General features: G+C 42.7%; 1 protein-coding gene and 1 long non-coding RNA gene across 2 annotated transcripts; both read left to right on the top strand.

The window, feature by feature from the left end:
- The first annotated feature begins 676 nt into the window (after positions 1 to 676).
- On the top strand, positions 677 to 5,119 carry LOC134611968 (uncharacterized). Its single transcript, XR_010090921.1, has 3 exons — positions 677 to 766; positions 3,301 to 3,428; positions 5,077 to 5,119. It is a non-coding gene; the product is annotated as an uncharacterized LOC134611968 (long non-coding RNA).
- A 1,979-nt stretch (positions 5,120 to 7,098) lies between these two features.
- LOC134612332 (uncharacterized) lies at positions 7,099 to 13,394 on the top strand. Its single transcript, XM_063456670.1, has 4 exons — positions 7,099 to 7,118; positions 7,618 to 7,750; positions 10,001 to 10,171; positions 12,585 to 13,394. The coding sequence occupies exons 1-4, from the start codon at positions 7,099 to 7,101 to the stop codon at positions 13,290 to 13,292; spliced, it is 1,032 nt and encodes a 343-aa protein (XP_063312740.1). The 3' UTR covers positions 13,293 to 13,394.
- The last annotated feature ends 308 nt before the right edge of the window (positions 13,395 to 13,702 follow it).

Raw genomic sequence — 13,702 nt, 5'->3', positions numbered from 1 at the left:
TTCAATTCCGAAAGGTATATTGATAGACTCGTGGACCGCGGTGCGAGCTGTTTAACATTCATTGCGTTTATTTTCTCTATTAATAAAAGATCATTCTGGGGGAACGTTCTAGAACTCGGACCATCAGATCTGTGCTGGTTTCCATGGCGATATCTCCATATTTCTGTACACATTCTGCACTATAACCACTTCATTGACATCAAATGGTTTTGGAGCCAGAATGGTCCCTTTAAGAGGCTTTATCTTATTTATAAGATTTTTGGATATTTGTTTAATGCATTATTTGCATATTACAAGCGAGGCTTGCCATTTAAAGGGTTAAAACATGATTATTTACAGAAATCCTACAAATCCCAGGGGGTCGGCTCACTAAACAGTGAGCTGTGCTGAACTGACTGCAAAACACAGACAAAAATAACTGAACTTTGACAAAAACATCCAGCCTGGCTGATCATAAACACTTTCAATCTAAATAAAAACAGCCAACAAAGAGCTCAGTGCAAGGCTGGGCGTGATGGGCGTGATGGGTGGGTTATAAAGTAATGGGGGTCTTACTGCATGGAGAGTACAGTGCTGAGTACACTGACAATCTGAACAGAATGGGAATTCCCCAAGTACAAGCTGCGCAGCTATTCACATCATTAAGGCAGTTTCACTTTTCTTTATCCATTTAGTTCTTTATATTCCAGACAGCTCTGCCTGAACTGACACTTTGTATCTCTCTGAAAAGGGGACAACACAGCCTCACCTGCAGCCACCTGGACAGGTAACAAAGTAACACTTACTGTGTGGCAGGAGCTTGTCTGACTGAGAAACTTGTTTATTATTATTATTATTATTATTATTTATCTGTTGCATGTCAGGAAGTAGAAACTTGTTTATTATTATTATTATTTATCTGTTGTATGTCAGGAAGTAGAAACGTATTATTATTATTATTTATCTGTTGTATGTCAGGAAGTAGAACCTTGTTTTTTATTATTATTATTATTATTATTATTATTATTATTATTTATCTGTTGCATGTCAGGAAGTAGAAACTTGTTTATTATTATTATTATTTATCTGTTGTATGTCAGGAAGTAGAAACGTATTATTATTATTATTTATCTGTTGTATGTCAGGAAGTAGAACCTTGTTTTTTATTATTATTATTATTATTATTATTATTATTATTATTATTTATCTGTTGCATGTCAGGAAGTAGAAACTTGTTTATTATTATTATTAGTAGTATGTATACGGTACTATGTGAAGTGTAGGTTCAGCTAGGCTTCTGTACTCAATACGCTGTGTGCAAACCCCATTAATTCTCATTCAGGAAAGAGTGATGGCAGTTGCAGTCCATCCTCCCAGTCCTGCGTGCACACAGCTCAGTGGTTGTGGTTACAGTGTGCAGTATTTTTCTATAATTTGGTTACAATGGAATTATATATATATATATAGTGAAGGTACACATGTGCACCTCTCCTTCACCCCCACAATAAAAATATGCCATTGCCAAACTAATGAAAGAAAAGATAGAGATATAAGTAAAATGGAATAAATGCTAGCTTGCAATACAGGCAGCTCCCTGTAGGTACCTGCTTACTGACTGATCCAGCCCTGAATACCGGCCAAACAATAACTACAGGAACTACACAAAACAAAACACACATCTTGCGTCTCTCATTATATTATCTGCAGTTTTCTTCCCCCTATATCAATGGCTGGAGTCGCTGCTGAGAGGCCAAGAAACTAATCATGTTAAGGTATTGGGGCCTTTTTTGAAAAAATGCCCAATTTCTAGACCCCTCACACAGGCTTTGTATAGGGTCATCAAGTTAATCAAATTGAAGAGACAAACCACCCATGTATCCCTATAAAAGGAGGTACAGTCCCTATTTTGGGACCAGATCCCTCTGTCTCTCTTTTCTAGGAGCTCCATGTTATTGTTGGGGTGTCTGAGTGTATAACAGAGCTCCACAGCAATAATACTCCCAGTAATGTGTCTGAGTGTGTAACAGAGCTCCACAGCAATAATACTCCCAGTAGTGTGTCTGAGTGTATAACAGAGCTCCACAGCAATAATACTCCCAGTAATGTGTCTGAGTGTATAACAGAGCTCCACAGCAATAATACTCCCAGTAATGTGTTTGTGTGTATAACAAGCTCCACAGCAATAATACTCCCAGTAATGTGTCTGAGTGTATAACAGAGCTCCACAGCAATAACACTCCCAGTAATGTGTCTGAGTGTATAACAGAGATCCACAGCAATAATACTCCCAGTAATGTGTCTGAGTGTATAACAGAGCTCCACAGCAATAATACTCCCAGTAATGTGTCTGTGTATAACAGAGCTCCACAGCAATAATACTCCCAGTAATGTGTCTGTGTATAACAGAGCTCCACAGCAATAATACTCCCAGTAATGTCTGAGTGTATAACAGAGCTCCACAGCAATAATACTCCCAGTAATGTGTCTGAGTGTATAACAGAGCTCCACAGCAATAATACTCCCAGTAATGTGTCTGAGTGTATAACAGAGCTCCACAGCAATAATACTCCCAGTAATGTTTCTGAGTGTATAACAGCTCCACAGCAATAATACTCCCAGTAATGTGTCTAAGTGTATAACAGAGCTCCACAGCAATAATACTCCCAGTAATGTGTCTGCGTGTATAACAGAGCTCCACAGAAATAATACTCCCAGTAATGTGTCTGAGTGTATAACAGAGCTCCACAGAAATAATACTCCCAGTAATGTGTCTGAGTGTATAACAGAGCTCCACAGCAATAATACTCCCAGTAATGTGTCTGAGTGTATAACAGAGCTCCACAGCAATAGTACTCCCAGTAATGTGTCTGTGTATAACAGAGCGCCACAGTAATAATACTCCCAGTAATGTGTCTGTGTGTATAACAGAGATCCCCAGCAATAATAATCCCAGTAATGTGTATTTAAAGTGGCTCTGTCGCTTACCCCCTTCTCCACCCTCCACCTGCCCTCCGCCTCCTCTCCACCCCCCCACCCCCTAATCTTTATAACATGCATCATTCACATGTCTTCTTGCAAATGGCCGGATAGACATCTTTTCTATCAGTTAAGTGACAGCAAGTTTTTCCATTTCCCGAGACATACATGAGATAAATAATCTACTTTGACTTATGTTTATCTTTCAATGTGCCCCATATTAGGATGAATGGCACCTTGTAAAACGTGGGCCAGAGGACCACGCAATGTTGGTGCACTTTAGTGTCCATGAAGCCAGCGTTGATTACCTGTGCTTTCACTAATAACCGTGACTTTCTGATTCAGGGCATCTTGTGTCTCCTGGGAGCCATTTTAAATACGTCAACAATTACCAGATTAACTTGGAAATGGAGGCTGTTGGAAGGGAACCATTGGGCCCTGTGATTTATTGCCGAAATCAAGACAAGAACGGAGTGAGTAGCGTCCATTGCTGGACGTAGAAATTTAATTACTGTGATGGTGATGGATAGTATTGTGTTTTTACAATCTTTATTTGGTTTTATTTGAGTTCAATCACATGTGAAAGGGTTACATATAAAACGGAATCCGGGTTACATAAAGGAAATAAACTTTCTGCGCATGAACAGCCAGCGTTTATTTCTGTTTTTCCCCTCTCTTTTTTCCCCTTCTTTATGTTATAACCCCGCCTCTCTGTGTTATGTCCCCGCCTCTCTGTGTTATAACCCCTCCTCTCTGTGTTATAACCCCTCCTTTCTGTGTTATGCCCCCTACTCTCTGTGTTATGTCCCCTACTCTCTGTGTTATAACCCCGCCTCTCTGTGTTATGCCCCCTACTCTCTGTGTTATGTCCCCTACTCTCTGTGTTATAACCCCGCCTCTCTGTGTTATGGCCCCTACTCTCTGTGTTATAACCCCGCCTCTCTGTGTTATGGCCCCTACTCTCTGTGTTATGTCCCCTACTCTCTGTGTTATGTCCCCGCCTCTCTGTGTTATGGCCCCTACTCTCTGTGTTATGTCCCCTACTCTCTGTGTTATAACCCCGCCTCTCTGTGTTATGCCCCCTACTCTCTGTGTTATGTCCCCTACTCTCTGTGTTATGTCCCCGCCTCTCTGTGTTATGTCCCCGCCTCTCTGTGTTATGTCCCCGCCTCTCTGTGTTATAACCCCGCCTCTCTGTGTTATGGCCCCTACTCTCTGTGTTATGTCCCCACCTCTCTGTGTTATGTCCCCGCCTCTCTGTGTTATATCCCCGCCTCTCTGTGTTATAACCCCTCCTCTCTGTGTTATAACCCCGCCTCTCTGTGTTATGTCCCCTACTCTCTGTGTTATAACCCCGCCTCTCTGTGTTATGTGCCCGCCTCTCTGTGTTATATCCCCGCCTCTCTGTGTTATAACCCCTCCTCTCTGTGTTATAACCCCTCCTCTCTGTGTTATGCCCCCTACTCTGTGTTATGTCCCCTACTCTCTGTTATAACCCCGCCTCTCTGTGTTATGTGCCCGCCTCTCTGTGTTATGTCCCCACCTCTCTGTGTTATGTCCCCGCCTCTCTGTGTTATATCCCCGCCTCTCTGTGTTATGTCCCCGCCTCTCTGTGTTATAACCCCTCCTCTCTGTGTTATAACCCCGCCTCTCTGTGTTATGTCCCCTACTCTCTGTGTTATGTCCCCTACTCTCTGTGTTATGTCCCTGCCTCTCTGTGTTATGTCCCCGCCTCTCTGTGTTATAACCCCTCCTCTCTGTGTTATGCCCCCTACTCTCTGTGTTATGTCCCCTACTCTCTGTATTATAACCCCTCCTCTCTGTGTTATGTCCCCTCCTCTTTATGTTATGTCCCTGCCTCTCTGTGTTATAACCCCTCCTCTCTGTGTTATGCTCCCGCCTCTCTCTGTTATGTCCCCGCCTCTCTGTGTTATAACCCCACCTCTTTATGTTAAGTCCCCTCCTCTTTGTGTTATAACCCCACCTCTTTATGTTATGTCCCCGCCTCTCTCTGTTATACCCATCAGTTAACGCCCTGTCTCAGCTGTAGAGATAGTGAGAGGGGTCATTACCGTCTATGGATTCAGTCTGATAAATTCCCACTTTTCTATTTCTACACAGAATAATGTTACCGCGGAGGAGAACAAAAAGGAGCAAAGGTAAATTGTCTGTCATTGTCTGTCATTGTCTGTCATTATCTGTCATTGTCTGTCATTATCTGTCATACCTGTCATTGTCTGTCATTATCTGTCATACCTGTCATTGTCTGTCATTATCTGTCATTATCTGTCATTGTCTGTCATTGTCAGTCATTATCTGTCATTGTCTGTCATTGTCTGTCATTATCTGTCATTGTCAGTCATTGTCAGTCATTGTCAGTCATTGTCTGTCATTGTCTCCCATCACTTTCAGCAGCTGGTCAGCGCTAAATAATCACCCCCCACCGCTTACTGCATTAGAACGTGCTTCACATTTCTCAAATCCTGAATATCTGAGCATTGTTCTCAGCCAAGGGTCCACCTCCGCCTCATGTCTCCCCACCCCCCGAAACGCTGTGTCTGATCTTCACATCATCAGCAAGCGATCCCAACCTATCACCTTCTACCAACAACACTTCTCACTATATTTCCTTTCACTACAAAGCCCTCCCTAACTTACCTCCTCACTATATTTCCATTCACTACAAAGCCCTCCCTAACTTACCTCCTCACTATATTTCCATTCACTACAAAGCCCTCCCTAACTTACCTCCTCACTATATTTCCATTCACTACAAAGCCCTCCCTAACTTACCTCCTCACTATATTTCCATTCACTACAAAGCCCTCCCTAACTTACCTCCTCACTATATTTCCATTCACTACAAAGCCCTCCCTAACTTACCTCCTCACTATATTTCCATTCACTACAAAGCCCGCCCTAACTTACCTCCTCACTATATTTCCATTCACTACAAAGCCCTCCCGCCCTCCCTAACTTACCTCCTCACTATATTTCCACTCACTACAAAGCCCTCCCTAACTTACCTCCTCACTATATTTCCATTCACTACAAAGCCCTCCCTAACTTACCTCCTCACTATATTTCCATTCACTACAAAGCCCTCCCTAACTTACCTCCTCACTATATTTCCATTCACTACAAAGCCCTCCCTAACTTACCTCCTCACTATATTTCCATTCACTACAAAGCCCGCCCTAACTTACCTCCTCACTATATTTCCATTCACTACAAAGCCCTCCCGCCCTCCCTAACTTACCTCCTCACTATATTTCCACTCACTACAAAGCCCTCCCTAACTTACCTCCTCACTATATTTCCACTCACTACAAAGCCCTCCCTAACTTACCTCCTCACTACATTTACTCTTTAACAAATTTTCATTCCCTTCACTCTGCGAGCTATCTTCTCCTGTCACCTTCTCGTTCACGCTCTGTTAGCTCCCATCTACAAGATTTCTCTGCCCCATTCCTTTGGCTCTCCTGTGCCGTCAGACTCTCCCCTAGGCTCCAGGCATGAAGTCCTGAAAGCTCACTTATTTAGTAAAGCTGACGTTTCTCTCATTTCACTGCTCCATCACTTCCCTCGCCTCCATAGCCCAGCCCCCTCTCTCTCCTGTCGCTGGTCGGTTCTTCCACACACCACGTTTATCAACGCGGGCATCTTATCCATCAATCCCTGTGATATCCCTGTGACGCGCTGTGATATCCATTTTGTGTCTTTACCCCTTCCTCGTAGATTGTAAGCTCCAGGGCCTTCTTCACCTCTTCTCTCTGTTATATCCTATACGCTGATTACCTGTTGTTCCCTATAATTGGGAAACACTGCTGTAAATGTTGGCGCTATAATAATAATAATCTCTCTAGCTGGAGTATATGTGTCTATAGCTGGATAATAATACATTTAGCAAGTTATTGTCTTTTTTTTAAAGGGATCCTATAGTGCCAGGAAAACAAAGACGTTTTAGGTCCCCCCCCCCCCCCCGCCTTGCAACCCCCCTCCCTCGACGCCGAAGGGGTTAAAACCCCTTCAGTCACTTACATGTATCCAGCACCGATGTCCATCGGCACTGGGTCAGGCTCCGCCCATGCTCCTCTCCGCCGACATAAGCTGGCAGGGGAGACCTAATGTGCATGCGCGGCAATGGCCACACTCGTATTAGGGTTTCCCCATAGGAAAGCATTATTCAATTCTTTCCAATGGGGAAAAATCTGGCGCTGGAGGTCTTCATGCAGAGCGTGAGGACGTCCAGCGTCAGATACTGGACCAAAGATATATTTCAATTCCGGAAGCGCCCCCAGTGGCTGTTTGGTAGACATCCTCTGTGGGCAGACTTAGAGCTGCAATGTAAACAGAGCTTCTTTGGAACTCAATGTTTTACATTGCAGCACTAAGTGCAAAAGGGACACAGCACCCAGACCTCTTCAATGAGCTGAAGTGATCTGGGTGCCTACAGAGTCTGTTGTTTTTTTCCTGAGGATCCATTTTTGTTTGGAGCTGCGGGAAGACATCAGGAGTTTTGTTCTAAAACGTGGCATAAAAGTGTTAAAGCTGGGCCTATCACCATGGAAACCAGCGCAAGCGACCAGCACATTCCATTGGTGACTATTTGTGCACTACGTTTGATAAATCTCTCTTATAATGAATTTTTGTGTCTTCCAGAAAAAAAAAAAATACTAAGCTAAAGAAGAAAGCACATTTAATTAAGAGTGGAAACCGTTTCATAGAAACATTTGTTACATTGCTTCAAAGTGTAAATGTTTCCAAGGAAATTCGTTCAGAGTATCTGCAAAAGGTAAGTCAGCAGCAGACAGCCTGCATCAGCAACAGTATCCCACATTCTGCAGTTTCCTGTATGTTGTAGTTCAGTTCTTTATGTCTGATATAAAAGATATTGAAATACAAGTTCCAGTACAGCAGTATTTTTCAAGGTTGGGAGCCTCATAGGCCGATCTGAATTATTAATTACGGTATATAGTAAAAAGTTAAATTTCGTATAGCTAGCTATAATGTAACCTACACATAGCATCTAACGTGTGTGGGAGCCTGGAGTGTCCCTTTAATAATATAAATCCACCCAGTATAACTAACTGTAACCTAACCTACACAGTGCATCTAACGTGTGTGGGAGCCTGGAGTAATAATATAAACCCACCCAGTATAACTAACTGGAACCTAACCTACACAGTGCATCTAACGTGTGTGGGAGCCTGGAGTGTCCCTTTAATAATATAAACCCTCCCAGTATAACTAACTGTAACCTAACCTACACAGTGCATCTAACGTGTGTGGGAGCCTGGAGTGTCCCTTTAATAATATAAACCCACCCAGTATAACTGTAACCTAACCTACACAGTGCATCTAATGTGTGTGGGAGCCTGGAGTGTCCCTTTAATAATATAAACCCACCCAGTATAACTGTAACCTAACCTACACAGTGCATCTAACGTGTGTGGGAGCCTGGAGTGTCTCTTTAATAATATAAACCCACCCAGTATAACTAACTGTAACCTAACCTACACAGTGCACCTAACGTGTGTGGGAGCCTGGAGTGTCCCTTTAATAATATAAACCCTCCCAGTATAACTAACTGTAACCTAACCTACACAGTGCATCTAATGTGTGTGGGAGCCTGGAGTATCCCTTTAATAATATAAACCCACCCAGTATAACTGTAACCTAACCTACACAGTGCATCTAATGTGTGTGGGAGCCTGGAGTGTCCCTTTAATAATATAAACCCACCCAGTATAACTGTAACCTAACCTACACAGTGCATCTAACGTGTGTGGGAGCCTGGAGTGTCTCTTTAATAATATAAACCCACCCAGTATAACTAACTGTAACCTAACCTACACAGTGCATCTAACGTGCGTGGGAGCCTGGAGTGTCCCTTTAATAATATAAACCCACCCTGTATAACTAACTGTAACCTAACCTACACAGTGCATCTAACGTGTGTGGGAGCCTGGAGTGTCCCTTTAATAATATAAACCCACCCAGTATAACTAACTGTAACCTATCCTACACAGTGCATCTAACGTGTGTGGGAGCCTGGAGTGTCCCTTTAATAATATAAACCCACCCAGTATAACTAACTGTAACCTAACCTACACAGTGCATCTAACGTGTGTGGGAGCCTGGAGTGTCCCTTTAATAATATAAACCCACCCAGTATAACTAACTGTAACCTCACCTACACAGTGCATCTAACGTGTGTGGGAGCCTGGAGTGTCCCTTTAATAATATAAACCCACCCAGTATAACTAACTGTAACCTAACCTACACAGTGCATCTAACGTGTGTGGGAGCCTGGAGTGTCCCTTTAATAATATAAACCCACCCAGTATAACTGTAACCTAACCTACACAGTGCATCTAACGTGTGTGGGAGCCTGGAGTGTCCCTTTAATAATATAAGCCCACCCAGTATAACTAACTGTAACCTAACCTACACAGTGCATCTAACGTGTGTGGGAGCCTGGAGTGTCCCTTTAATTATATAAACCCACCCATTATAACTAACTGTAACCTAACCTACACAGTGCATCTAACGTGTGTGGGAGCCTGGAGTGTCCCTTTAATAATAAAAACCCACCCAGTATAACTAACTGTAACCTAACCTACACAGTGCATCTAACGTGTGTGGGAGCCTGGAGTGTCCCTTTAATAATATAAACCCACCCAGTATAACTGTAACCTAACCTACACAGTGCATCTAATGTGTGTGGGAGCCTGGAGTGTCCCTTTAATAATATAAACCCACCCAGTATAACTGTAACCTAACCTACACAGTGCATCTAACGTGTGTGGGAGCCTGGAGTGTCCCTTTAATAATATAAACCCACCCAGTATAACTAACTGTAACCTAACGTACATTGTGCTGTAGTGTAAGTCCTGAAGATGTTGTTATCGCTCCATGTACTGCTGATCCATTAATATTGGTTACCTCGATAAGCTATATCCATGAGTGTTCTCATTCACTAGGTTAGAACAAGCTCCTTTTATCCAACTATTCTGATATGTGTTTGATTTTTTTCCCTCAGGTTCTGCATTCCATCTTCTTTTTTGGATACATTAATAATCCACCCATCCCACCCGAGGCTTTTATTCCTTCAGACAAGTTGGAATACTTCAAGAATCGGTTTCCACAGCCATTCGATGAATATTGTACCCACGTTCCCCTCCAGGCACCTTATTCCATCCTGCTAGAGTTTGTAAGTATTGCATTCAGCCTTTTCACCAGCCAAGAAATGGCACCAAAACCTTTTCAGATTCTGAACAAGCTCCTCATAGCTCAAGGAAAGAAGTGTTCATGTGGTTTCCAGATTCCGGGATAATTCTACAACCTGTTCTACAATATGTTCTTTCGTGTCTGACAGTCCCCCAAACCTTGTCATGTGATCAGTGTGAGATATTTTAATGTTGATGAGAATTACAAGCTATAGCAATAGTTTTAACTTTTTTTCATTTGAAATGTTGGTTTCCTATTTTGTATCCATGGGTTACATCATCAGGTGTTAGTAACCGTATTGCCATGGTTTTTTTGAGAAACAGATTGGAAATGAACCAATGGAGTAACAATGTTTTTGAACCCGCAGGGGTCGTGGTTTAATACCTCTGTGTTTTGTGAGATTGAACTTTCCCAAACTCAAGATCAATTAGGCGTACTTACATAACATGTGAAGATGGAAGGTCACTCGAAGGACATTAAAGACCATTCTCTACTCAGGGGCACAGTGAAGCACTGGCACTTTCTTGAAGCCCGTTAACATAATGTGGTTTGGGAGAAAGAAATATCACCCAAACCAGATTAATTTTATCAGCGGCATTGGCCCAGGTCTCTGAGAAGAATGGAACTCCTCGAGTTGCATCACTCAGATGGGGTGTTTGGGTTTAAATTAGTTTCCTCCCAGCACACAAATAAACCATCACTGTGTTCAGTTCACTCTAATAATAGACCCCAGGAAAGACATCCTTCTGCACACAAAAGTTATACAAACAGGCTGGTGCCTAATATATGCTATTAATAATTGTAATGTGTGTATGTCATTGTGTTTCTGTGTGTGTGGCAGTGTGTATCTGTGATGGTGTGTCTGGCAGTGTGCATATGAATCTTTGTATATGTTTGGCAGTGTGTATTTGTGTGTGAGTGTGTCTGTAAATAAATGTCTCTGGGTTTGTTTAGAAATGAAAATTTGTGTATCTTTGAGAGTGTGTATGAGAGTGTGTTTGTGTTTGTGAATATGTGTGTGTCAGAAAATGATTTCCTAGGTAGCCTACAATTACTAATGGCATCCCTAAAAGGGGTCACAGTAACATCAACAAAGCGCTTGTGGCGAAACTGACCTCGCCACGTGTCCTTGGAGGGGGCTGCTTGCCCGCCTCTTGCCTTTGGACTATGGACCCGACTTTATGTGCATGTGTTAACCCAGATAGCTATGCCATGGAGCCCATTAGTGTAGTTAAAGACTTTGGCTCCATGGCAATTGAACTGTGTGAATAGGATCTGCGCGCTATTCGATAGTTTTGTGCGCTCAGATCCCAGCTATCTGGGGATATGTGAAATGTCTGTGTGTTATGTGTAAAAGGTGACTTTATGTATTTTAAAGTGTTTTACTGTCTTTGTGTCCCCATGTGCTCAATGGAGTCTGTCTCTGTCCTGGGAGGTAATTGCATTACTTCTCCATTGTCTCCAGGAGAGAGGGCTCTGTAAAACCGGTCTGAGCCGGAAAGCCATGCTGGCAGGGGTTTTAAAAGATACTTTACTAACTTTTGAACCCCTGGTCTGATTCATGCCATTTTTTAATATGTTGTTCCCCTGAATGGATTGATTGTGATATGTATATTTATGTGAATGTGATGTATGGTTTTAGAGTTATGAAAGTTGGGTAGAAAGTATGTTTTAACTGTATGTATAATTGAGTTTCCTCTCAGGATAAGGGGAGGGAATATGTGGGATGTAACTGATGTGTGAGTGGTTGTTTTATACCTCCCTGTGGGCGGACCTGTATTTGTAACAACTGCAATAAAAACCAGGCTGGGTGTGCCAGCACCTCAGATTCTGCTTGACCCTCAAACCGATGTGTCGTCTCGTTTTTGGGGGAATTGGATTGTATGCTGACTGCCAGGAGTGTAAGCGGCTGATTCCAGGGTTCGTGTGTTTCCAGTTCGGGAGTTGGTGAATTCGTACAGTTTGCAGTTCGGGAGATTGGTGCTTGCAGTAGCTGCTGGTCTATGGAAAAGGGGATTATCGCCTAAACGATTTTTATCCTCTTGTGAGTGAAACGGTCCGTTACAGCGCTGTGTAGATGATTTCTATAATGAAGCATTGAAACGAACAATACATGCACATTTAGTCACAAGCACTGCGTTGGATAGCATGGAGTGGTTCAATTCTTCAGACATTGCCTTAGTGCAGTAAGCAAACCTCCCAATGGTTGGGATACAAAGGGGCTTGTCATTGGAGCTAGCACTTCTGAATACTGTTGAGACGTTCTCACATGGCTTGCACAATGCGAGAGCATCTGATGGTGTCTGTTTAAATCTGTGGCTGCCCTCTTCGGAGCTTTGTTTTCTAGTGTCATCCAATGCCACATATTCTAATTACATATTTGCTTGTTTCCTTAGATTGTAGAGAATTTGCAATATACAGACCCGGAGAGCCTCAGAAATCGGCTTTTGGCTGTAAATATATCATTACAGAAATTGAGTGAAAAGCCAGCAAATCAGGCGGTGGCCAATGACTTCACAGCCTCAGTTATTGCTCACAGCGACTACAAGGACGCCAATGACAAAGTTCTGAAGACAGCGCACGGTTCATCCATTTCTTGCAAAGGGCTCGCTCAGCGGAGGATCATGATACATATATCTGTTCTGCACGTGTGGGCCAAGGCTATCTCGTATGCTGTGTGCCAGGAGGGGGACAGCCCTTCAATTGTGTTCCCAAATCAGGTGCACTGTAAAGCCTATAGGTTTGATCAGAAAAACAAGGTTTTCAAAGAGCTTCCTCCCTGCTCAAACTGTAACAAGACTTTCCCAAATGTTAAATTTAACCCCGTGGGTCTGACAATTGACAAGGATGAGACGTGGCCTTATGGAAACTGTGCAGAGTACGAATCGATCAGCAAGCTCATATCGGGATGCCAGGATTTAAGAAACAGCATTTCTACTGAAATTGACAAAGATGGCAGCAAAATGGATATCACACAGATTGAGGACACGTTCAGAAGGAGGTCTGAGGAGATACAGTCAGCTAAACTCAAAGAACTCCTGGACTCACGGAATATCAGAATCCAAGAAAGACCACTTTTGTTCCAGATAGACATGGGAGACTAAAGCAAATCACTTTCACCTCAAACACACATTTATTTTGCCTCCTCTCACAGACATTTTTATACTGAGAGAGTCTGCCCTATTCTCTAGTGTTTAGGACAAAGACCGGTCACATTACGTTATAGAACCATTCATTCACATTACGTTAAGCATTCAGTGCCTAGTCATCGTGTGCAACGTGCATTGTGATTAGACTGTGTGTGTTTAATATAATGAGAATGAAAGTTACATTAACCAAAGCGATGAGATGCGTTATCACTATGTCTGCCATGCCAAGATGGGGAGGAGTCAAATTCCATGGGCGGAGTGTAATCGCCGCCATTATAAACCTTCAGCAGCTGCCTTTACCTTCAATACATAAAACTAAAGTGTAAATGTACAAAATGTACAAATCAACTGCAAAATTTATACCA

Source organism: Pelobates fuscus, chromosome 5, assembly GCF_036172605.1.
Source record: "Pelobates fuscus isolate aPelFus1 chromosome 5, aPelFus1.pri, whole genome shotgun sequence".
Lineage (NCBI taxonomy): Eukaryota > Metazoa > Chordata > Amphibia > Anura > Pelobatidae > Pelobates > Pelobates fuscus.
Note: the sequence above shows the minus strand (reverse complement) of the source record. Positions and strands in the feature narration are given on the sequence as shown.

What these genes read in the sequence shown, in the direction of transcription:
- LOC134612332 (XM_063456670.1), top strand. Translation starts at nt 7,099, where the DNA reads ATGGCCACACTCGTATTAGG. An exon ending in GTTCAGAGTATCTGCAAAAG is followed by an intron (nt 7,751 to 10,000) that starts GTAAGTCAGCAG and finishes TTTTTCCCTCAG; the next exon opens with GTTCTGCATTCCATCTTCTT. An exon ending in ATTCCATCCTGCTAGAGTTT is followed by an intron (nt 10,172 to 12,584) that starts GTAAGTATTGCA and finishes TTGTTTCCTTAG; the next exon opens with ATTGTAGAGAATTTGCAATA.